A 24747-nucleotide genomic window follows, 5' to 3' on the forward strand; every position below is an offset into this window, starting at 1 on the left:
AAAATAGGTTTGGAATGTGGATTTTTCTCTTTTAAGACATTCTCACATCTGGTCTGGAGTCCTGAAAAGAGTTTCTGAAGTCTCTAGTCCTGGTTTGGCACCTATGACGCATATGACCTTAGGCATGTTCCTTAAGCCTCTGGGCGCCTCAATTTTCTCATCTATAAAACGGGGCTTCTGATCTTGCCCAACCTGTCTTACAGGTAGGTGCGACATGCGGTTTAGTGTTTTGGAAATCCAAAGCAACCTCATATGCAGAGCTCCCTCACTACAGCTCCAGTCCACTGCCCAGACTGCAGAGGCATGAGGGACACCAAGACCTTCATTCAAAAGTGGGTCTTGGGACCTCCCTGGTGGCCCAGTGGCTAAGACACTGTGCTCCCAATGCAGGGGGACTGGGTTCGATCCCTGGTCCAGGAACTAGATCCCACATGCTGCAATTAAAATATCCCTTGAGCGGCCAAATAAATAAATAATAATAAAAATAAATTTTTAAGTGAGTCTTATATAGGACTTCCCTGGTGGTCCAGTGGCTAAGAGTCCACCCTCCCAGTGCAGGGGGCCTGAGTTTGATCCTTGGTCAGGGAACTAGATCCCACTTGCTGCAACTAAAGATCCTGCATGCTGCAACTAAGACCCAGGACAGCCAAATAAATAAATATATTTTTTAAAGTGAGTTTTACAGAGCGTGTATCTAGAGAGAGTCCCTGAGGACCAGGGACTGTTCTAGAGCTGGGGAGGCAGCAGAAAGAAATAAAGACAAGGCCCTTCCCTCTTGGAGCTTATATTCCAGCTGAGAGGCAGACAATAGAAAGGGAGACAAATTAAAAACAAGGACAGAAGAGCCTGGCAGGCTACAGTCCATGGCGTCGCAAAGAAGTCAGGCACGACTGAGCAACTAACACACACACACACACACACACACAGCTTCAAAGACAGGTGAGTGCTTTGAGTGAATGAAACAGGATGAGGTTGTTAGGGAGGGATGAGACAGCGGCTAGGTTAGGGGGTGACCAAAGAGGGCTTCCCTGAGGAGGCGACACCTGAGAACTAAGATCCAAGTCACAAGGACAGCCCCGAGAAGACCTGGAGCACGAAGTGTCCCAGCGCAAAGGGACAACCAGTGCAAAAGCCCCGAAGCAGGAAGAGACTCCTGTTCACAGAACTTGGAGAAGCTGATGGCTTGGAGCTGCAGTCGGATAGGGCGGGCAGGGCCGCAAGCCAGGGCTTGCAGTGTGTTTTCTGGAGAGGGGAATGACACAGGATTTCGTTTTGTGTTGTACTAAGATCAGCCTCCAAAGGATTGGAAGTTCTGTCTCTCACAGGCCGTGTTGGGGGGCCCAAGAAATGTTTAGGGCCTTCAAGGGCTTTATCCAGGAACCAGCCCAACCTCCTGAACAGTCCATGGGATCCCTAGTTCCTACTAGGGAAATTGAGAGGTAGAGAGAAAGTCACTTGCCTAGGGGGACCCACTGCTCCCTTCCCAGGCTGGCATTCAACCCCAGGTCTCAGATCCTGGCCCCCAGGCCCAGCCTCTCTCCGCCCCCCAGGACCACCCCATAGATGGAGGATGGGAAGGGGGCCGGAAGATGGGCCCACTGCCCCAAGGCTTCCTGCTTCAGCCAGTGAGATCCCTGGGCTGGGCTCCAGAAAGGAAGGGCCTTGTCCAGCTGGGCCCTGTCCTGCATCACCAGGCCCAGCCCTCAGCCCTCAGCTGGCAGGGATGGGAGGGCGAGGGGGCGGTCAGCTCCAGGAGCTGGGCCAGCCAACAGCAACCTGATCGCGCAGGAAACAGGCCTGCCGCCAGACAAAGCATCACCCAGCACCTGGAGCCTTTGTTCCCTGGCTGCCCATTGCAAACTTTCCCAGGCACCTGCAGCCGGGCCTCAGGAGCACCTGGGCCAGGAAGGGGCTCCCACGGGATCTGGTTTTTCTGCAAAAGGGAGTGGCCTGGCTTGTGACCCGGAGGGAGGTCTTGTGACATAATAACAACAACAATAGGTCCTCTAAGTGTAAGAGGCAATTCATCTAACCCTCCCAACAAACCCAGGAGGTCTTTACTAATTATTCACATACTACAGATTACGAAATGGAAGCACACGGAGATAAAGTGACCTGGACCAGGTCACGCAGTATAAGGAAGAGAAAACAATATGGGCTTTTGAATCAATGAATTCCAGCCCTACTTGTGCCTATGACCCTCGGCAAGGCATTTAAAGATTTTCCAAGCTTGTCATCTTGTTCTGGTCTCAGAGGACTGTGTTGCAGATTAAATGATATGAGATATACAAAGCCTCTGGCACATGGCTCCCCATCCAGACAGGTTTTGCTTCCCACCTCCTATAGCTCTGTGACCATGCTACCATCACTGGGCCTCAGTTTCCTCATCAAAAAAATAGGTACAATAACATTATCCAATAGGGCTATTGAAAGCCTCATGCTCTTCTGATAGGAGTGCCTCATATTTTGAAAGGAGGCGACAGAGGATGAGATGGTTGGATGGCATCACCAACTCAAAGGACATGAGTTTGAGCAAACTCTGGGAGATGGTGAAGGGCAGGGAAGCCTGGCGTGCTGCAGTTTGTGGGGTGGCAAAGAGTCGCGCACTTAGCAACTGAACAGTATCTTTTCAAAAGGCCCCATTCCTGAGACCATCCTAGCAAGACTCCGTTTTACAAAACTGGCATCTCTGCTTTCTACCAAAATAAACAAAGAAACACAAATAGAAAAACCAATCTGAGAGCCATTCTCCTTTTTGAGACAAAAAGCCAATATTACTCACACTGCTCGGCTTGGAAGATTTTCTCAGAAGGAAAACCAGAAGTGACAGCTCAAGTCATAACACGGGTTCCAGGATTCTCTCCAGGATCACACTCTGAGACCGATGACCCACCCACAGTAGCCGCGACAGGACAGACAGCTCATGCAAAGCACAAGGAAGATCCACCAGGGATTTCAGCCCAAAACAAAACAGGACACTAAATTCCTTTTCCTGTAAATGAGCCAATATTGATCAAGTTTTTGTTATCAGCAAAGGTACTATGTACATGTATGTTTCCCCAGTATCAAGAAATATATTGATATATGAGAACACAGTACCACCACTGTTGCGGATACCCATCAGGATGGTGGCCTCAGCTCTTCCCAGTGGCCACATCTGTTTTTCTCAATCACCTTTTGGGGGGTCAACTGCCCTTTTTCTAGTCCAACTCAGCCAATCATGTAAGGGCTGCCAATCAACCTACATCACCACCCCTGGATACAGTGACTGGTCCAAGAGAAAGGTAGGGAATTAAAAACAAAAACAAAAACAAAACAAGTCTAGCAGAGTTTTTACCAGAATTTCAAAATTGGAGCTGGAGAGGAAAATCCTATTCTTCTTGGATTTGGTGAGCTCGAAGGATGTAAGTCCGGACCACTGACAGCCATCTTCTGGATGGAGAAAGCCTGTTTGCAAAAGCAAGGGATGAAGATACCAAAGAGAGAAGCCATCGTGACTAGCAGGGAATCCTGATATAGTCCCAGATTTCATAGTCCCAGATTGCTGTTGTCCCCTAAGAAAGTGAAAGTCGCTTAGTCATGTCTGACTCTTTGTGACCCCATGGACTATACAGTCAATGGAATTCTCCAGGCCAGAATACTGGAGTGAGTAGCCTTTCCCTTCTCCAGGGGATCTTCCCAACCCAGGAATCAAATCAGGGTCTCCTGCACTGCAGGCAGATTCTTTACCGACTAAGCTCTCAGGGAAGCCAGGTCATCCCGTAAGGTAGGCTCAACCCTTCCTGCCCATCTCCTAGTATGTGTTTAAATGAGCCAATAAATTCCTTCCCATCCCTTGTGAGTTAAGAGACCTGCCTAACCCAGCCACAAAGCATCGGGTGGTAGTAAACACAGCAGTTGAGTCGGAGAGATGTCACAGGCAGGACCTGATGACTTGCCAAGTGAAAGTCTTAGGCAATCTGGACTGTAAAATCAGAGACAGACAAGATCACCTGATTCATTCAAATCAACAAACACTTACTGAGCCCCTCCTTACACCAGGGATGGTATTAGGCATTCAGGATGTAACAGTGAATGGGACAAGTCAGGTACTTTTCCTCCTTTTGGAGTAATCAGAAGGGACTTCCTGGAGCTGGTGAGGTTTGAGGAAGTCTCCAAGAGATGGTAAAACCTGGCCAGACTGAGGGTGATGGGGAGAAAAGCGTGAATAAAAATATGAAATATGGAGACATAGGACTTTCCTGGTGATCCAGTAGCTATGCAGGGGGCCCAGCTTCGACCCTTGGTCAGGGAGCTAGATCCCCCATGCCATAACTAAAAGATCCTACATGATGCAACTAAGTCCTGGTGCCACCAAATAAGTATTTTTTAAAAAGAATGAAAAAAACAACAAAAGATATGGTGGCACAACATACATGTCCACGAGGGCCCACTGTCTTGTATTTCCATGGTGTCTGGCTATAGGCCACACTCAGTACAGGTTGATGGCCTGGTATGAGTAAGTGAATGAATACGTGAATGAAGCAAAGTGCAAGTCATTTGGAGGAAGAGCAGCCATTCAGCTTGACTGCAGAAGAGCTACTTTTAGAGAAGGTAATGCCAGACCATAGAGGACCTCAATGAAACCGTGGTCTCTGCCTGGACCACAGCACACAATCCCAGTTCTGGCTGGGCTGGGCAGGGCTGGCAGGGCAGCACAGTGGATCCCACAGGCCCCTTGGGGCCCCCATCTCTGTTGTGGTTGCCACACCCACACGCTGTCAGCGTCACCAGCCAGGCTCTGCCCAACACCCTAACCAGCACCCCAGCCACCCAAGGTCATGCCCCAGACACCACCGCCCTCCTGGCTCCTGGGCGAAGCTGCCAACACAGCACTCCTGCCACAGTCTGTAATTTGAACAGGACCTCCTCCCAGCCTGACCGCTCCTGGCCTTCTGCACCCCAGACGTACCCACTGTGGGAGCTGCCCAGAGAGGAGCAGTCTGTTGTCCATCAAACCCCTGCACCTGGGCTGCCTACAGAAGAGGATTGAAGTCCCTGCTAGGCTGAGCCTGGGCACCAGGGGGTCATCAGAGGCCTCTCCTTAGCCCAGAACTAGGGAGACTACACCCCCTTGTGGCCAGGAGCCACCCAGCACCTTGGTCTTCCCAGTTCAGTTCAGTTCAGCCGCCCATTTGTGTCCAACTGTTTGCGACCCCATGGACTGCAGCACGCCAGGCCTCCCTGTCCATCACCAACTCCCGGAGCTTACTCAAACTCATGTCCATCGAGTCGGTGATGCCATCCAACCATCTCATCCTCTGTTGTCCCCTCTCCCGCCTTCAATCTTTCCCAGCATCAGGGTCTTTTCCAATGAGTCCGTTCTTTGCATCAGGTGGCCAAAGTACTTGAGTTTCAGCTTCAGCATCAGTCCTTCCAATGAATATTCGGGACTTATTTCCTTTAGAATTGACTGGTTTGATCTCCTTGCAGTCCAAGAGACTCTCAAGAGTCTTCTCCAAACCCACAGTTCAAAAGCATCAATTCTTCAGCACTCAGCTTTCTTTATAGTCCAACTCTCAGATCCATACATGACTACTGGAAAAACCATGGCCTTGACTAGACGGACCTTTGTTGGCAAAGGAATGTCCCTGCTTTTTAATATGCTGTCAGGTTTCTTCCAAGGAGCAAGCATCTTTTAATTTCATGGCTGCAGTCACCATCTGCAGTGATTTTGGATCTCAAGAAAATAAAGTCTGTCACTGTTTCCATTGTTTACCCATCTATTTGCCATGAAGTGATGGGACCGGATGCCATATTAGTTTTCTGAATGTTGAGCATTAAGTCAGCTTTTTCACTCTCCTCTTTCACTTTCATCAAGAGGCTCTTTAGTTTCTCTTCGCTTTCTGCCGTAAGGGTGGTGTCATCTGCATATCTGAGGTTTTGATATTTCTCCCAGAAATCTTGATTCTAGCTTGTGCTTCATCCAGCCTGACATTTCGCATGATGTACTCTGCATATAAGTTAAATAAGCAGAGTGACAATATGTGGCCTTGATGTACTCCTTTCCCGATTTGGAACCAGTCTGTTGTTCCATGTACAGTTCTAACTGTTGCTTCTTGACCTGCATACAGATTTCTCAGAAGGCAGGTCAAGTGGTCTGGTATTCCTGTCTCTTGAAGAATTTTCCAGTTTGTTGTGATCCACACAATCAGGTCTTCCCAGACTATGAAAATTTGCACTATTAATTTGGCGTGTGTGTGTGTGTGAGCTCAGCTGTGACCAGCTCTTGCAACCCCATGGACAGTAGCCCGCCAGGTTTCTCTGTTTATAGAATTTTCCAGGCAAGAATACTGAAGTACATTGCCATTTCCTTCTCCAGGGATCTTCCCAACCCAGGGATCAAACTCATGTCTCTTAAGTGGTCCTAACTAGCAGACGGGTTCTTTACCACTAATGCCACCTGGGAATTCTGATTTTTATTTTTTGGCCCAGTCACATGGCATTCAGAGCTTCCCTGTCCAGGGATCAAACCCACATCCCCTGCATTGGAAGCTCAGAGTTCTAACCACTAGGCCACCAGGGAAGTTTTTAAAAAGGAAATAACAATTTTGAAAAGCTGAGAACACAAATCACTTAAGTGGATATCTCAAGGAAACTCATGGTAAAGACTTTGGGGAAAAAAATAAAGCAGACTCTTGGAAAAAGCTATTTTAGATTTTCCAATGCCAAAGTAAATTTTTCTGACTGTAATTTCTTTTACATTTATCTGCTAAGGCAGGAGGATGTGATGTCTGAAAATTGTTGTTTTAGGTGCTTCCCAGTTCTAGGCAGTCTTCTTATGTTCCATGTTCTTATGGAACATACCTCCCACTTCTGTGATTCTTGACAGCCCTGTCAGGCCAGATGGATAGTAAAGAGCTCCTCTCCCCCACATTCCTCAGATTTGAAAACTCAGTCTTTCACATACATAGTGTTTGTTTGCAATGGGGGCAAACCTCTGAGCATCTTTACAAGCATTTTTGTCTATGATACGTAATACCCTGTATTAGATGCTCATTGTTATTGCGGGTAGTATTTGTGGGGGGAGGAGAATGGAGATTTAAAAAAAAATAAACTAGAAGACAGATCCTGATCTCAGGAGCCTGTCTACCTTAGACACAATACACACACATGACATAACTTGCAAACAGTCACAAATTAACAGCAGGGTATAAACTAAACATACGTGTGCTGAGAGCAGTAATCAGAGTGAGTGGAAGGCTGAAGGCAGGACACTTGCTGGAAATATAGTCTGAGAGGAATCTAGAACAATGCCAGGCCCGCAGACTGAGGCTGTCTGGGCTTGGATAGATGTTCAGGAGGCCAACATGGACTTCCGTAGTGGTTCAGTGGTTAAGAATCTGCCTTCCAACACAGTGGACATGGGTTTGTTCACTGGTTGGGGGACTGAGATCCAACCTGTTACAGGACAACTAAGCCTGTGTGCCCCAACTACTGAGCCTGTGATATAGAGCCCGGCAGCAGCAACTACTGAAACCTGTGCGCCCTGGAGCCTGTGATCCGAAACAAGAGAAGCCACAGCAAAGAGAAATCTATGCACTGCAACTAGAGAGTAGCCCTCATTCCCTACAACTAGAGAAAAGCCCTTGCAGCAACAAAGACCCAATGTGGAAAAAAAAAGACAGATGAACCAAATAGCTGAAGACATCAGGCCAAGAAAGCCTAGTGGCCTAGTGGCTAAGAAAGACTCTGTGCTCCCAATGTAGGGGGCCTGGGTTCGATCCCTACTCAAGGAACTAGATCCACACATGCAACAACTGAGAGTTGGCCAGCTGCAACTAAAAGGTCCTGCACGCTGCAACTAAGACCGTGCAGCTAAATAAATAAGTAAACAATATTAAGAAAGTCCAAGGCAGTCATCTTACCACCCCAAGTTCCAACTTTTTAGGATCATCTCTACATTTGGATCCCACCAGGCTCCTTAACCACTCTGGAGGCAGCCCCTGCTCACGACCATAAGGATTGTCTATTACCCTAGGCAGTTGCCCACCCACTGCTTTTGGAACAGCTCACAGTTCATTCTCTGGGCGAGATTTTGCTGTCAGCGATGATCTCAGCATTTGGACCTATACCTGTCTGGATCTGGCTAGTCCCTGGATGACCCAGTGAGATTCTGTGATCTGGCTTCTGGACAGACCCAACTTTACTCCTGGCCCCTGTGGAGTTGGGCGGGGGGTGGGTGGGCGCGGGCAGGGCATCATTCGGGATATTTTTGGTTCTCGGTAACAGACACCCTACTCTAGCCGGTTGAATCAGTGAGAACATTTATTGTGTCACTTAATAGCAAGTCCCACAGGAGGGTGGTCTCCAGGTAAGTTGATACAGCATCTCAGCGAGGCCGTAAAAGACCGAAATTCATGTGCTTCTTTGTTTACTCCTTCCCTGACATTGGAGATCGTGCCATTCTGCCCTTCATGCATGAAAACATGCTTGCTCACAGCCTTACCAACAGAATGTATTGTCAAACATTTGGAATTTTGCCAATCTGATAGGGGAAAAGTGGTGTAACTGTGTCATTTCAGTTTTAATTGCTCTTACTATGAGTGAATTGAGCATTTTTTCATATACTTAAGGGCCACTTGTTTTTCCTTTTATGTGACCTTTGCCTTCACTTACCTTGCTCATTTTCCATTCAGGTTGTTGACCTTGGATGCAGGGTTTTTTCCATCTCTCTGATCTGGCTTTTTCAGTGCTTGCTTCCTGCTCAGGTTGGAACCAAGAGGGCAGCAGCAGTTTCCCGACCTTGAGATGTTCAGAAATCAGGAGTGTCACTTTCTGTTTGTACCTAACCTAGTTCTACTTCCCAACCCTCTTCTCCATTTTCTGTTTCTTCTTTGTTTTCTTTTTTGTTGTTGTTATTTGTTTTTTCGGCTGCACCACACGGTTTGCAGGATCTTAGTTCCCCAACCAGGGCTGGAAACTGGGTCCTCTGCGGTGGAAGCTCCGAGTCTTAACCACTGGACTGCCAGGGAAGTCCCATCCTGTGTTTCCTTTGGATAAGAAGAAACTGACTTGCCCAGTTTGCTTTGCAGTGAGGAGTGGCCATGGGACACTGTCCTACCCAGTGAGATGAAGGTGGGAACATGTGAGGGACTTTTTGGGAAAGATGTGGTTAGAAAAAGCACAGGTGTCGGGCTTCCCTGCTGGTTCAGTGGTTAGGAACCGCCTGCCAAGGCAGGGGCACGCGGGTTCAAAGATCCCATGGGTTCAAAGATCCTGCATGCCATGGAGCAACTAAGCCCATGAGCTACAACTACAGAGCCCACACTCTAGAGCCCTCGAGCCGAAACTGCTGCAGCCCGTGTGGCTAGAGCCTGAGCTCCACAACAAGAGAAGCCACTGCAGTGAGAAGCCTGTTCTCTGCCAACTAGAGAGTAGCTCCTGTTCTCCACAAATAGAGAAAGCCCTTGTTTAGCAACGAAGACCCAGCACAGCCAAAAATAAAATAAAAAAACACAGGTGTCACGGGCATAGCCCCTTTCTTCCTGTCTTAATATGGACAGAATGGCTGGAGTGGCAGCCTTCATGACACCATAAACAAAGACAAAGACAGTCACAGAGATGTTGATCCTAGTGTTACTAGAGCCGCCAAACCAATGCCAGGAACCATCTACCTCCAGACTTTGTATATTGCTCACTGTCTTCACTCCTAAACTATTATTTTTCAGTGTGTAGGTAGAAGGAGGTATGTTCTGTTACCTGCTAATGAAAATATCTCTAACCAGTACATTGTGGCTTTCTCTTAGAAGAAAAAACTTCCCAGAAGTTCACCCTTCCTCATTCCCTGGACTTTTCCTCAGGATATTGGTCACATTGGTCCCAAACCAACCACCTCAAGGGGCATAGGATTTCCCTTAGGCCGATGGGGTCACTTGTCACTCCTGGGCTGGGGGCAACATTCCCTGAGGCGTACGAATGCAGGGAAGAGAGGTGAAAACCAGAGGCGAGAGGCTTGCGGCATTTTCAGAAACGAAGGGGGTGAGAAATGGCTGGTGCGTAGCCAGGCACAGGGTCTCCTGCAGTGAGTGAGACAGTGGCCTCAGCTCAGGGCTATGCCTGGGGGAGCGACTTGTGTGTTGCCTCCGTGGACCCACTGCCCTGTCATCCTGCTCTAGGGCACTGCTGTGCTCCACCTGGGTGCAGAGGTTTGCAACCTGTCCCACCTGTCTGGCAATTAGGTCTTGTAAACCATGAATGCACAGTTACATGAACTACATACACCTCTCTCAGTGAGGTCAAAGAAATAGTTGTATTCCTTTAAGACAAAAACTTTCCTTGATAAATGAATAGATTATATTAGTTTATAAAGTCCATGAGGACAGGAGCGTATCTTTCTTGTTTTCTGCTATACCTCTAATCCCTAGCAATTGGTTAAAATTGTTGAACAGAACAGAGCTTTCTGACATAGTTTTTTTTGGGGGGTGGGGGGTGCCAAGTGGCATGCGGGATCTTAGTTCCCTAACCAGGGATCGAGCCCGTGCCCCTTGCATTGGGAGTTCGAGTCTTATTTTAAAAATATTTGTATTTATTTATTTGGCTGCGCCAGGTCTTCATTGCGGCATGAGCAATCTTAGTTGTGGCATATGGGATCTCGTTTCCTGACTGGGGATTGAACCTGGGTCTCCTGCACTGGCAGCACAGAGTCTTAGGCCACTGGACCACCAGGGAAGTCACCAACATAGACACGGACACCAATCAACCCACTAATCTGAGGGCTCTGATAATTCAGTCTGCTACCATCTGACTGAATTATACTGGTATCTGCTCTGTACTTCAGCCTCTCCACTACCAGACAACAAGAAGTCTGCTTGGAGACCTACTAAATCCATGATATCTGCTTTCAGCATTTCAAGCCAAGGGTGCTATGGAGCTGGGGATAATGAACCCATTCTGGCTCCCAGGAATCATCGTTTCCTTTTCCGGTCCTTCCCAAATCACTCCTTTATTCCTGTTCAGCCCTCTGGCTCAAAGTTTGAAATCCCCATTTTCTTTTCTTTTAAAATCAAGAATGGCCTTTCCACTCTCTCCAACCCTCTAGCTCATTTTCTTTTGGAATATTTCCAAGACCACAGGCACTGACTCAGCGTCCCATTTCTCAGTGGGAGGGATATAATTAGTCCAGGCCAAAGGACCTTGGGGGCTTCCCTGGTAGCTCAGCTTGTTAAGAATCTGCCTGCAATGCAGGAGTCCCCAGTTCGATTCCTCGGTCGAATCCTGAGATGTCTGGCGGGCTACAGTCCAGGGGGTTGCAAATAGTTGGACACAACTGAGCAACTAAGCGCAGCATGCAGCACAACAGACCTTGTTTCAAGGAGCTAGAGGTCGTTTACAAACTGTGCAACCCACCTTGGGGATAGCTAAGAGCTAGTTCTTCCTTGAGTTGCTCGCACACTTCTCCAGGTCTGAAAGGCAAAGGTCCCATTGCTAACAGGTTCCGACCTTCCAAGATTCCGCTCCCAGCATCTAGCGCAGGCCTGCTCTTCCTTTCACCTCTTTGCTCTAAACAAAAGCTCCTTTTCATTGTCCTCCCTGGATTCCACTCCCAGCATCTAGTACAGGCCTGATTTCCTTTCATCTCTTTGCTCGAAACAAAAGCTCCTTTTCATTGTCCTCCCTGGCAATGTTCTATTACATTTGTTTATTTCCTCCATTATAAAAAATAATATAAGCTCATGGACTAGTGGTTAAGACTCCAGTGGTCCAGTTGTTAAGACCATACTCCGCTTCTAGTACGGAGGGCACAGGTTCGATCCCTGGTCAGGGAACTAAGATCCCACATGCTGCACAGCAGGTCCCAGGAAAATAAATTAATTCATTAAAAGGTAACTTATAAAAAAAAGTAATATGAGCTTATAAGCTCATTTAAGAAAATGTAGGAAATCCAGCTGGGCTTCCCTGATAGCTTGGTTGGTAAAGAATCCACTTGCAATGCAGGAGACCCTGGTTCAATTCCTGGGTCAGGAAGATCCCCTGAAGAAGGGATAGGCTACCCACTCCAGTATTCTTGGGCTTCCCTTGTGGCTGAGCTGGTAAAGAATCCGCTTGCAATGCAGGAGACCTGGGTTTGATCCAGGTCGGGAAGATCTGGGTTGGGAAGATCCCCTGGAGAAGGGAAAGGCTACCCACTCCTGTGTTCTGGCCTAGAGAATTCCATGGACTGTAGAGTCCATGGGGTTGCAAAGAGTCAGGCACGACTGAACGACTTTCACTTTCAGAAAATCTAGCTAAGTAGGAAGATGGAGTAAGGAAAACAACATACCTTCCCTTTTACCTTAAGTCAAGCACAGTCAGTGACGAGGTGTTGAGGCAAGGAATATTGTCGTGATCCGGGGGCAGGTTGGAAAAGAATTTCCAGACATGAGACAGAATGAGAGGCAAATAAAGTTTATTAGAATGGGAGACGTTGTTAGAACAGTGGACCAGTTCAAGGGATAACTGATATTGAACAGGAGTCCTTAGTCCACTTTTATACCCAGGGTACAAGGAGTGGGATAGGGGTCTTGCGGGTCATTTGGTGATTGGATGAGGCACGTATACTGGGTGGGGGAACAGTAAAAGGCAAATACCTTCTCCCTGCGTGGGGTAGGAGGGGAGACAGGTTATACTGCTCAGGAGGACCCAAAATCTGTTAATAGTTACAACATGGGGGACGGAAGGACAATAAGGGTCTGGTTTTTCCGTTCCTGCATTCTAAGACCCTCCTTGGTTTTATCTGCTCTTTAGTCCTTGGGTTACCACAAATATGGCTTTATTTGGAAAGCCCACGATGGAGAGGATGGCAGACTAAAGTATCAAAATAATCATCTAGTTGGGATCTGGATGCCAGATTCTTTTATAGAACAAGAGAGAGAAGCAATGAGGAACTAAAGTCAAAAGGCAGAATAAAGATGGAGAGGCAATGAGAAAGTAAAGTAAAAAGGGCCATCAGTCTTGCAAAACATCTCCGGCAATGGCCAGCCTTGGGGAAGGGTGTGTTAGTCTCTTCTTTCATGCAGCCAGTCACAGGTGGGCAGGGTCAGATTATCTCCCTGTGAGCTCAACAAAGGCACTTTTAGTCCAACAGTCAGGCTGAGGGGCTGGGTTTTCTGAGGCAGGCCATTATGTATGATGATAATAACAACAGCCATGAAAAGCAAGTCAAAGAAACAGTTTCAACATGAAGTGAGAATTAGTTTTTCTCTGCATTGGGAGCACAGAGTCTTAGCCACAGTAAAATAGGAGGGAAGGGGGCCAGGCAGAATTTTTGAAAGAATGACATAGTCCAAGGACACAACATAAACCGATTGGAATCAAATGGGTCCAAGATGGCAGACAAGTCAACTTTGGCTAGACCTTGATCCTCAATCAGCAAGCTAAATGACACACTCAGAGGTGCCATGATGGTTCCAAAGTTGATCATCAAAGACCAAAAAGCAGGCAGTAGTCCAACCCCCGGAAATCCCCTCCCTTTCCCCAAAATAGTTGGAATAATCCTCCCACTCACTAGCCTATGAAATTACCCAGCCCATAAAAGCTAACCACAACCACTTTCATTGCCACTGTATTCACCCTCTGCGATGGCGATGGCCCATGCTATGTGGAACGTGTTTCTCTCTGAATAAATTCACTTGTTACCTATCACTTTGTCTCTCACTGAATTCTTTCTGCTATGAGACATCAAGAACCTGAGCCTGGCCTTTCTCACTCCCCAGCCATCTTGGTGGCTGCTCTTGGTTGGAGGCATCCCGCACCTAAGGCAGGGAGATGGTGGCCGCCAAGAAGATGAAAAAGTTACTGGAGTCAATCAACTCTAAGCTCCAACTGGTTATGAAAAGTAGAAAATAAGTGCTGGGGTACAAGCAGACTCTGAAAATGATCAGACAAGGCAAAGTGAAATCGGTCACCCTTACCAACAACTGCTCAGCCTTGAGGAAATCTGAAATAGAGTATTATGCCATGTTGGCCAACTACCATGGCAATAATATTGAATTGGGCACAGACGTGAAAAGTACTACAGAGGTATGCACACTGGCTATGATTGATCCAGATGATTCTGATATCATTAGAAACATGCCAGAACAGACTGGTGAAAAGTGAATCATGTACAATTTTTCTTTAATAAAACTGGCAAGAAAGAGCTTGTTAAAAAAAAAAAAAAAAAAAGAACCTGAGCCTGTAACCAGGTCTGTGGTTTCAGTTTGAAGACTGTGGGTTTTGGCTCGGTTCAAGTTCCAATCTGGGTTTTGGCTGGGTTCGAGTCCCGGCACATGGGCTCAAGTCTCAATCTAAGGTAAACGACTTCAACTGGACCACCAGAAAAATCCCTTGCAGAGATTCTTACTTTAGTTTCTTCGCCTTCAGAAATTTTCTATGGTGAGCATATGTTGTTTTTGTAATTGCAGAAATGTAACACGTGTTACAGGCTGAACCATGCCCCTCAAATTCATATGCTGAAGTGCTAACCCCCAGTACCTCAGTACATGACTGGATTTGGAGAAAGGGCCTTTAAGTAGATATTTAAGTGAAAAAGGAGGTAATTAGAGTGGGCCCTACTCCAGTATGGACCCTACTCCACACTTCCCAGGTGGCACTAGTGGTAAAGAACCTGCCTGCCAATGCAGGAGACATAACAGACTTGGTTCGACCACTGGGTAGGGAAGACCCCTGGAGGAGGGCATGGCAACCCACTCCACTATTCTTGCCAGGAGAATCCCCGTGGACAGAGGAGTCTGGAGGGCTACAGCCTATGGGGTCGTGAAGAGTCACACATGACTGAAGCGACTTAGCAGGCATGCAGCACTACTCCAACGTGACCAGTGTCCTTCTGAAAAGAGGGGATTAGGACACAGATATGCATAGAAAGAGGCCCAGGGAGAAGACGCTGTTGTTCAGTCGTTCAATCGAGTCCAACTCTTTGCCACCCCATGGACTGCCAGGCTTCCCTGTCCTTCACCAACTCCCAGAGCTTGCTCAAACTCATGTTCATTGAGTTGGTGATACCATACAACAATTTCATCCTCTGTCTTCCCCTTCTCTGCCTGCCTTCAATATTTCACAGCATCAGGGTCTTTTCCAGTGAGTCAGTTCTTCACATCAGGTGGCCAACGTATTGGAGCTTCAACTTAAGAATAAGTCCTTTCAATGAATATTCAGAACTGATTTTCTTTAGGATTGACTGGTTGGATCTCCTTGCAGTCCAAGGGACTCTTCAAGAGTCTTCTCCAACACCACAATTTGAAACCATCAATTCTTCAGCACTCAGCCTTTTTTATGGTCCAACTTTCACATCTATACATAACTCCTGAAAAACGCCACTGTGACTATACCGACCTTTGTTGGGAAAATAATGTCTCTGCTTTTTAATATGTTATTTAGGCTTTTCATGGCTGCAATCACTGTCCACAGTGATTTTGAAGCCCGAGAAAATAAAATCTATCATTGTTTCCCCATCTATTTGCCATGAAGTGATGGGACCGGATGTCATGATCTTTGTTTTTTGAATGTTGAGTTTTTTTTTTGTTTGTTTGTTTGTTTTTTATTTTTTTTATAAATTTATTTATTTTAGTTGGGGGCTAATTACTTTACAATATTGTAATAGTTTTTGCCATACATTGACATGAATCAGCCATGGGTTTACATGTGTTCCCCTTCTGAATGTTGAGTTTTAAGCCAGCCTTTTCACTCTCTGCTTTCACTTTCATCAAGAGGCTCTTTAGTTTCTCTTCGCTTTCTGCCATATGAATGGTGTCATCTGCATATCCTAGGTTATTGATATTTCTCCCTGCAATCTTGATTTCAGCTTGTGCTTACTCCAACCTGGCATTTCACATGATGCACTCTGTAAGTAAAATAAGGAGGGTGACAATATACAGCCTTGAGGTACTCCTTTTCCAGTTTTGAACCAGTCCATTGTTCCATGTCCGGTTCTAACTGTTGTTTCTTGACCTGCATACAGGTTTCTCAGGAGGCAGGTAAGGTGGTCTGGTATTCCCATCTCTTGAAGAATTTTCCACAGTTTGTTGTGATCCACAGAGTCAAAGTCTTTAGAGTAGTCAATGAAGCAGAAGTAGATGTTTTTCTGGAATTTTCTTGCTTTTTCTAAATATCCAACAGATGTTGGCAATTTGATCTCTTGTTCCTTTGCTATATTTCTAAATCCAGCTTGAACATCTGGAAGTTCTTGGTTCATGTACTATTAAAGCCTAGCATGGAGGATTTTGAGCATGACCTTGCTAGCATGTGAAATTGTGGGGTGTTTTGAACATTCTTTGGCATTGCCCTTCTTTGGGACTGGAATGAAAACTGACCTTTTCCAGTCCTGAGGCCACTGCTAAGTTTTCAAATTTGCCAGCATATTGACTGCAGCACTTGAACAGCGTCATCTTTTAGGAATTGAAATAGCTCAGCTGGAATTCCATCACCTCTACTAGTTTTGTTCATAGTGATGCTTCTTAAGGTCCACTTGACTTCGCACTCCAGGATGTCTGGCTCTAGGTGAGTGATCACACCATCGTGATTATCTGTGTCATTAAGATCTTTTTTGTATAGTTCTTCTGTGTATTATTGCCACCTCTTCTTAATATCTTCTGCTTCTGTTAGGTCCATACCATTTCTGTCCTTTATTGTGCCCATCTTTGCATGAAATGTTCCCTTGGTATCTAATTTTCTTGAAGAGATCTCTAGTCTTTGCCATTCTATTGTTTTCTTCTATTTCTTTTCATTGTTCACTTAGGAAGGCTTTCTTATCTCTTGTTGCTACTCTTTGGAACTCTGCATTCGGTGGGTAGAGCTTTCTTTAATCCTTTGCCTTTTGCTTCTCTCCTTTCTCAGCTATTTGTAAGGCCTCCTCAGTCAACCATCTTGCCTTTTGCATTTCTTTTTCTTGGGGATGATTTTGATCACTGCCTCCTGTACAATGTTATGAACCTCTGTCCATAGTTCTTCAGGCACTCTGTCTATCAAATCTAATGCCTTGAATCTATTTGTCACTTCTACTGTATAATCATAAGGGATTTGATTTAGGTCATACCCGAATAGCCTAGGGTTTTTCCCTATTTTCTTCAATTTAAGTCTGAATTTTGTAATAAGGAGCTCATGATCTGAGCCATAGTCAGCTCCCGGTCTTGTTTCTGATGACTGTACAGAACTTCTCTATCTTCGGCTGCAGAGAATATAATCAATCTGATTTCAGTACTGACCATCTGGTGATGTCCATGTGTAGAGTCGTCTCTTGTGTTGTTGGAAGAGGGTGTTTGCTATGACCAGCGCAGAGGACTGGAGAAGTTGGCCATCTGCAAACAGAAGCCTCAGAAGGAGCCAACACCTTGATCTTGGACTTCTAAGCTTCAGAAGTGTAGGAAAATAGATTTCTGTTGTTGAACCACCCAATCTCTGGTATTTGTTACAGCAACACTAGCAGACGAATATACCATGTCATTAAAAAAAAGGGAGAAGGCAATCAATACAACAAGCTCTTGGCTTCAGATGTTCACACTGGAGGTTACTACTGGTAATGAGAAAGGCATGGGGTTAGGAAGTAATTTGTAACTTTTTTTTTTCCTGGCTGGAATTTGAGCTGCAGCCTGTGGGGCAAGCAGAGGATCCAGCAGAGCCAAGATGAGGCATCTTTACTACAAGCTGCCACTGGCATCCACCTACACACACGGGAGAGTATTCACAAAGCCCTAAAGGCAAGTCTCTTCCTGATGAATGGTCCTGAGTAGAAAGCCTACCCCTGGGGCAGGGAAAAGAAAGGGAGGAACAAAGAGAAGGGTGGTTCTTTTGAAAAAGTCTTCAAAAAGAGCAGACAGTGCAAGGTCCAATCTGGTAACTGCTCAGGCCCACTACATTCTCCAAGCATAGTTCTGACTCTCCTGTGGGTCCCCGTCGTTGCTGTTTTTCAGTCACCAAGTCATGTCCGACTCTTTGCGACCCCATGGACTACAGCATGCCAGGCTTCCCTGTCCTTCACTATCTCCCAGAGTTTGCTGAGATTCATATCCATCCAGTCGGTGATGCCATCCAAGCATCTCATCCTCTGTCATCCCCTTCTCCTCCTGCCTTCAGTCTTTCCCAGCATCAGGATCTTTTCCAGGGAGTTGAATCTTCCCATCAGGTAGCCAAAGTATTGCAGCTTCAGCTTCAGCATCAGTTCTTCCAATGAATATTCAGGGTTGAGTGGGCCCCAGACCTTTTTAGAGATTGAACAAAAGTAAGGGAAAGATGCCTAGGCATAAGTGCCACAGGGGTTGGTTGTGTCTTCCCCTTCTAATATTCATGTACGCTAATTGAACTTTCTAGTTAAAAACATAGAAAGGCAATTAACGGCACTGCTTCGATTGAGATCCTGTCCGCAAACAAAGTGCCCATCAAGTAAGAGATAAAACCAGACTGAAGGGTAAAAGGGCAGTCAGATGGAAACGGGGAAGAAGCCAGGAACCAGAACAAACATTTCCACGAAACATGAGGCAAAGGCTCCATGGAGGTCTATCCTGATTCTCCAGAGAGTACGGTTGAATGGAGGACCTGAAAAAGTATCTTTTTTGCATAACGTGCCCTAGGAGAGGGGCTTCCCAGGTGGCGCTAGTGGTAAAGAATCCCTCTGCCAATGTAGGAGTCACAGGAGAAATGGGTTCCATCCCTGGGTTGGGAATATTCCCTGGAGGAGGAAATGGCAACCCACTCCAGTATTCTTGCCTGGGAAATCCCATGGACAGAGGAGGCTGGTGGGCCACAGTCCACGGGGTTGCAAAGAGTTAGACACAACTGAGCAACTGAGCACGCACGCTGTAGCGGGGGCATCCTGGGCTGACCTTGTAGCCCAGAAATGTTTCCTCTTAAGCAGAAGCACATCAGAAAACAGGAAGCTAGGTGGAACCAAGTGTTGGACACAGGTAAAATGAGCCTGTGCAATGAGAAAGTGAAATTACGAACATACAGGTAAGTGGCCAAGTTCAGGGATTCTTCTATGCATGGGGACATATGAGGTTTGCTGAGTTCACTGGACTCCCTCCCATATACCCTGAACACCAGACAATGAACAAAGTAGTGGAGATTAAAATCTTTTTGCCTTATGGGCAGAATGGAAAGTATAAGAATGTTCATCACAGAGCTATTTATATTTGTGAAAAATTGTCCTCAACTAGGGGCGGCTGAAATAAATGATGGTGCATTGTTTGAATGACTTTCAGGCAGTCATCTAAAATGATGGTGTAGAAAATGGTCTAAAGAGCTTTCTCACTCCTATTTTGAGCCATGGGGTCATTTTTCCTTTGAACTTTTTTTTGGGGGGGAGTGGGGGCCAAGCGGCACATGGGATCTTAGGTCCCTGTCCAAGAATCGAACCTGTACCCCCGGAATGGAAGGGCACAGTATTAACCACTGGACCGCCAGGAAAGTCCCTCCATTGGACTTTTCAAAGCAGATTTAACCTTCAGGGTGGGATGCAAGCAGCCACACCCTTTCCTTCCTTGACACTCACTGCAGTGTGAGATGATGTCTCGCGAGTGTTCACTCCACGTAGGTTCAGATCACACTGGGACCACCTACAGGGCAAGACCCTTTAGCCTCTCTTATGCTCAGTTCTGGGCTTCCTTGGTGGCTCAGTCAGTAAAGAATCCACCTGCAATGCAGGAGACTCGGGTTCAGTTCCTGGTTTGGGAAGATCCCCTGGAGAAGGAAATGGCAACCCACTCCAGTATTCTTGTCTGGAAAAAATCCCATTCTGGACAGAGGAGCCAGGCGGGCTACAGTCCACGGGGTTGCAAGAGTCGGACATGATTTAACGACTAAACCACCACCACCATCCTCTGTTCCGCTCTGTAAAGCAGAGGGAATAAGAGCAGACAGTCTTTTACTTTATGTCCTAAGGGAGATGAGACACATAGTGGTGGCAGCCCAGAATGTTTATTACAGGAGACCAGGTCCCCAGCCCATACTTGCTGAGCTTGGTGGGTCAGATCCAGACTTAGCCACCTTCCTCCCGGGTGGCCTTGGGCAAAGAGCTTCTGCCATCTCTAAAATGAGCAAACAAGACATGATGATGGAGGCTAAGTGCATTAATGTAGCTAAAGTGCTTGTATTGAGAATTAATATTAATATATCTAAACTATTCTGTCCAGTAGAGTAATCATCAGCTACCTACATCCATGGAGCACTTGAAAATGTGGCTTCTTCACACTGAGGTGTGCCCTAAGTATAAATTCACGTCAGATTTTGAAGGCTTAATAAGAAAAGAAAGTGCAAAATATCTCACAGATAATTCATGTTTTACATCTTTTAGGTTAAATAGAATATATTTTAGAGTTACTTTCACTTTTAAAAAACTTTTAATAATGCAGAGCAGTTACTAATTTTCCCTTGGATATCTCCCATATATTCATTAGGTCTACATGTTACTTGGAGAAGGGAATGTCTACCCACTCCAGTATTCTTGCCTGGAAAATCCCATGGACAGAGGAGCCTGGTGGGCTACAGTCCATGAGGTCGCAAAGAGTTGAACACGACTGAGCGACTAACACTTTCACTTTTCTTCTTCATACATGTTTGTATTAACATACATGTCTGTTTGTATTTCTTCCTATTTAAACATTTTTTGGCCATGGTGGGATCCTAGTTCCCTGAATAGGAATTGAACCTGCACCCCTTGCATTGGAACATTGGAAGCCCAGACCACCAGTGAAGTCCCCAGAGACCTTTTTTTTTTTTAGGGGCTTAGGGTTTGGGATCTTACTTCCCTGACCAGGGATCGAATTTGAGCCCTCTGAAGTGGAAATGTGGTGTCCCAACCACTGGACCACCAGGGAAGTCTACTGTTTGTATTTCTTAAACAGTAAATAAAATAACATGCACCTACTAGAATATTTAAATCACCTATGTGGCTGGCACTGCAAGTTTATTAGCTGGCTTAGAACAAGACCAACCTGGCATGTAGCAGGAGTAAATGAAGCTACTATCAGATGGTAAAGAATCTGCCTGCAATGTGGGAGACCTGAGTTTGATCCCTGGGTTGGAAAGATTCCTTGGAGGAGGGCATGGTAACCCACTCCAGAATTCTTGCCTGGAGAATCCCCATGGACAGAGGAGACTGATGGGCCATGATCCATGAGGTTGCAAAGAGTCAGACATGACTAGTGACTAACCACGTTAGTATTTAGCGCTTGGCACTTGGTTAAGCACTTATCAAGTGGCAGTTTTTGTTCTGAAGACTTCTCAGGGGCCCTCTCCTGCCTCTGCTTTGGAGATCTATGCCTGGGAGGCACTGTCTGTTTCCCAGCGAGGATTTGTCATAATCACCCAGCGAGAGAGCTTCCCCATTTTTCCTTTAATCTTCCCCACCCACAAGACCTCTCCAGGGATGTCTACACACACAGGCGCACGTGCGTGCGCGCGCGCGCGCGCACACACACACACACACACACACAGAGGTGCAGACTTTCTTGATGTCCAGTCCTCCATCACCTCCTGTCACTCCTGTGGTTCCGGTTCCCAGTCACTTTGTCCCACACTGAGTCCACCTGGCCTGGGCTTGGGGATCCCTTATTCTCTGCTTTATGCCCAGGCCCTGCGCTTCTGAGGCTTGATCCCCAAAGCTCAGACAGATGGAATGTTGCCAGCAGGGGCTGTTTGCAAGCTGCCAAAAGGATGCCCAGAGAGGCCTTTACTCTGACAAATTCACTCCTGGGGCCCCCAGGTCTATCCTCAGCCTGGCAGCTGGTGGAGAGAAGATGGCATCTCAACTGTGGACTTGGACGACTCAATTCTTCAGGGGGCCAAAGTACACACCAGATGCCACATTTCCAAGGCATTTAGCAGCATGAGAATTGTTATTGTTTCAGCGAGTATCTGGATCAGTCACTTCGGTTGAGGAAGGGGAGGTGCCAGGGACATGGTTAAACATAGGAGGAACTGAACAGTTTTACTGGGGTCTTAACAGGAACTTGGGGGAAAGGGACCCTCCATAAGAGAGAAGAAGACAGGGGAGAAGATCAGAAAAATGAAAAGGGGCCAGAACAAAACAGCAGGAGCTTCAGCCTGGGAGGTGTGTGTCCAGTGAGAAATCTCCAGTGGCAGGGACAAAGGACCTTTTTTAAAACAAGTGTGGTAAAATACACATGGCTTCCCTGATGGCTCATCAGGTAGACACAGGAGATGTGGGTTCAATCCCTGGGTCAGGAAGATCCCCTGGAGGAGGAAATGGCAACCCACATAATACACATAACATAAAATTTATGTTTTTAACCATTTCTAGGTGTATATCCTCCTTGTTTTGAGCCATCACCCCAATCCATATCCATAATTCTTTTCATCTTCCCCAAACAAAATTCTGTACCAATTAAACAATAACTTTCCATTCCTCCAGCCCCTGGCAACCACCATTCTATTTTCTATGTGACCACTCTCAGTACCTCATATAAGTGGAAACATACTGTATTATGTTTGGCTTATTTCACTTGGCGTACTGTCCTCAAGGTTAATCTATGGTGCAGCATGTGTCAGAATATTCTTCCTTTTTAAGGCTGAATAACGTTCCATTGTATTGTTGTTGTTCAGTCCCTAAGTTGTGTGCGACTCTTTGCGACCCCACGAACTGCAGCATGCCAGGCTTCCCGGCCCTTCACCAGTATAACAACATTTTGTTTATCCATTCACCCATTAATAAACACTTGGGTTGCTTCCATCTTTTGGCTGTTATGATTAATACTGCTATGAACATGGGTATACAAATATCTCTATGAAACCCTGCTTTCAATTCTTTTAGGTATCCACCTAGAAGTGGAATTGCTGCATCATATGGTAATTTTACTTTTAATTTTTGAGGACTGGTATACTATTGTCTACAGTGGCTGTGTTAGGGGAAGCACACTGACTGAAACCGCCCACCCTGACCAGGCACCCTAGTAATCATTTGCATGAGTTGTTTTAGGACAGGAGGTCCTGGTAAGGAACATGGAAGTAATAAGCCACCAGCAACCAGAAGAGTTCAGGAAAGGTCAAACGGAGACACCACGTGTCCGACCACCTCCCAGAATCCTTCTCGATGGCAACCATCTTGGCTGAGTGATGTGTGGGCCACCAGGAAGGACTCTGAGTCAGAATGATTGGCTAAAGACAACCCGTAAACTAATCCTATCAACATAAAACTCGAGATTGCCAGCCACGTGGCAAAGCAGTCCTCCTGGGTTGCCTTACCCTACTGCTCTCTGCCCGGGTACCCCTTCCCAATAAAACGTCTTGCTTTGTCAGCACATGTTTCTCTTCACACAATTCATTTCCATCCAAGTATTAGACAAGAGCCCACTTCTGGGCCCTGGAAGGGGTCCCCGTTCCTGCAACAGCTGTATCATTCTGCATTCTCACCAAATGTGTAAAAGTTCTGATTTCTGAAAAGACAACCTACTGAATGGGAGAAAATATTTGCAAATGATATAATAAGAGTTAATATCAAATGTACATAAAGAGCTCATACACCTCAACATAAAAAACCCCCAAACAACCCCTCTGAAAAATGGGTGGAAAAGCCGAATAGACATTTTTCCAAAGAAGGCTTACAGATGGCCAACAGGCACATGAAAAGATGCTCAACATCGTTAATCATCAGAGAAATGCAAATTAAAGCCACAGTGAGATATCACCAAACATCTGTCAAAATGGTTATCATCAAAAAGACACAAATAAATGTTGATGAGGATGTGGAGAAAAGGAAACCCTCATACACCAGTGGTGGGCATATAAGTTAGTGTAGTCACTGTAGAAAACAACATTGAGGTTTCTTGAAAAACTAAAAATAGAACTACCAAACGACCCAGCAATTCCACTCCTAGGTATACCTCCTAAAAAAATTAAAACACTAATCTGAAAAAGTACACACACCACAATGTTCACAGCAGCATTATTTATAATTGCCGAGATATAGAAGCAACCCAGGCCTCTATCAACAGATGAACGGATAAAGAAGATGTAGTACAAAACAACAACAACAACATACTGGAATAGTACTCAGCCGTAAAAAGGAGAGAGAATTTGCCAGTTGCAACAACATGGTTGGACCTATAGGGTATTATGCTAAGTGAAATAAATCAGATGATATCATTTATATGTGTAATCTAAAAAATAAACTAGTGAACATAACAAAAAGAAATAGACTCATAGATATAGAGAATAATTTAGTAGGTTAACTATGGGAAGAGGGACAGGGGAGGGAAAAGATAGGCGCAGGGAATTAAGAGGCACAAACTTCTGTGTATAAAATAAATAGGCTACAAAAATATATTGTAGGAAGCAGGGAATACAGCCAATATTTTGAAATAACTATAAATGGAATACAACCTTTAAAAATTGTGAATCATGGCCTTCCCTGGTGGCTGAATGGTAAAGAATCCTCCTGCCAACATAGAAGACATGACTTCAATCCCTGGTCTGGGAAGGTTCCACGTGACACAGAGACTCTAAGCCAGTGTGCCACGACTGTCGAGCTTGCGCACTAGAGCCCAGGAATTTCAACTACTGAACCCACGTGCCACAAATACTGAAGTCTGGATGCTCTAGAGCCCATGCACTGCAATACGAGCTACTGCAATGAGAAGTCTGCCAATGCAACTAGTGAGTAGCACCCACTCACTGAAACTAGAGAAAACCCCTCGCAGCAATGAAGACCCAGCACTGCCAAAACTAAATAAATAAATAAAATTTATTTTAAAAAATTGTGAATCACTATGTTGGACACCT

At 45.9% G+C, this 24747-nt stretch overlaps 1 protein-coding gene and 1 pseudogene across 2 annotated transcripts in view; one reads left to right on the top strand and one right to left on the bottom strand.

Moving 5' to 3' along the window:
- SEMA4B (semaphorin 4B) overlaps positions 1 to 24747 on the bottom strand; it is an 85016-nt gene that overhangs the window by 56450 nt on the left and 3819 nt on the right. The window contains exons 2-3 of one of the 2 annotated variants that reach the window (XM_081547017.1): positions 8659 to 8784; positions 3338 to 3447 (exon numbers count right to left, since the gene is read on the bottom strand). The exons of the other annotated variant lie outside the window; for it this stretch is intronic. Of the exons in view, the coding sequence (XP_081403143.1) occupies positions 3338 to 3447; positions 8659 to 8784 (236 nt within the window). The remainder of the gene's footprint in view (positions 1 to 3337; positions 3448 to 8658; positions 8785 to 24747) is intronic. 2 annotated transcript variants of the gene reach the window in all.
- On the top strand, positions 13786 to 14118 carry LOC145528514 (large ribosomal subunit protein eL30 pseudogene; annotated as a pseudogene).

The sequence above is a fragment of the Giraffa tippelskirchi genome, chromosome 12, assembly GCF_054371585.1.
Source record: "Giraffa tippelskirchi isolate mGirTip1 chromosome 12, T2T-mGirTip1v1.2.pri, whole genome shotgun sequence".
Classification (NCBI taxonomy): Eukaryota; Metazoa; Chordata; class Mammalia; order Artiodactyla; family Giraffidae; genus Giraffa; species Giraffa tippelskirchi.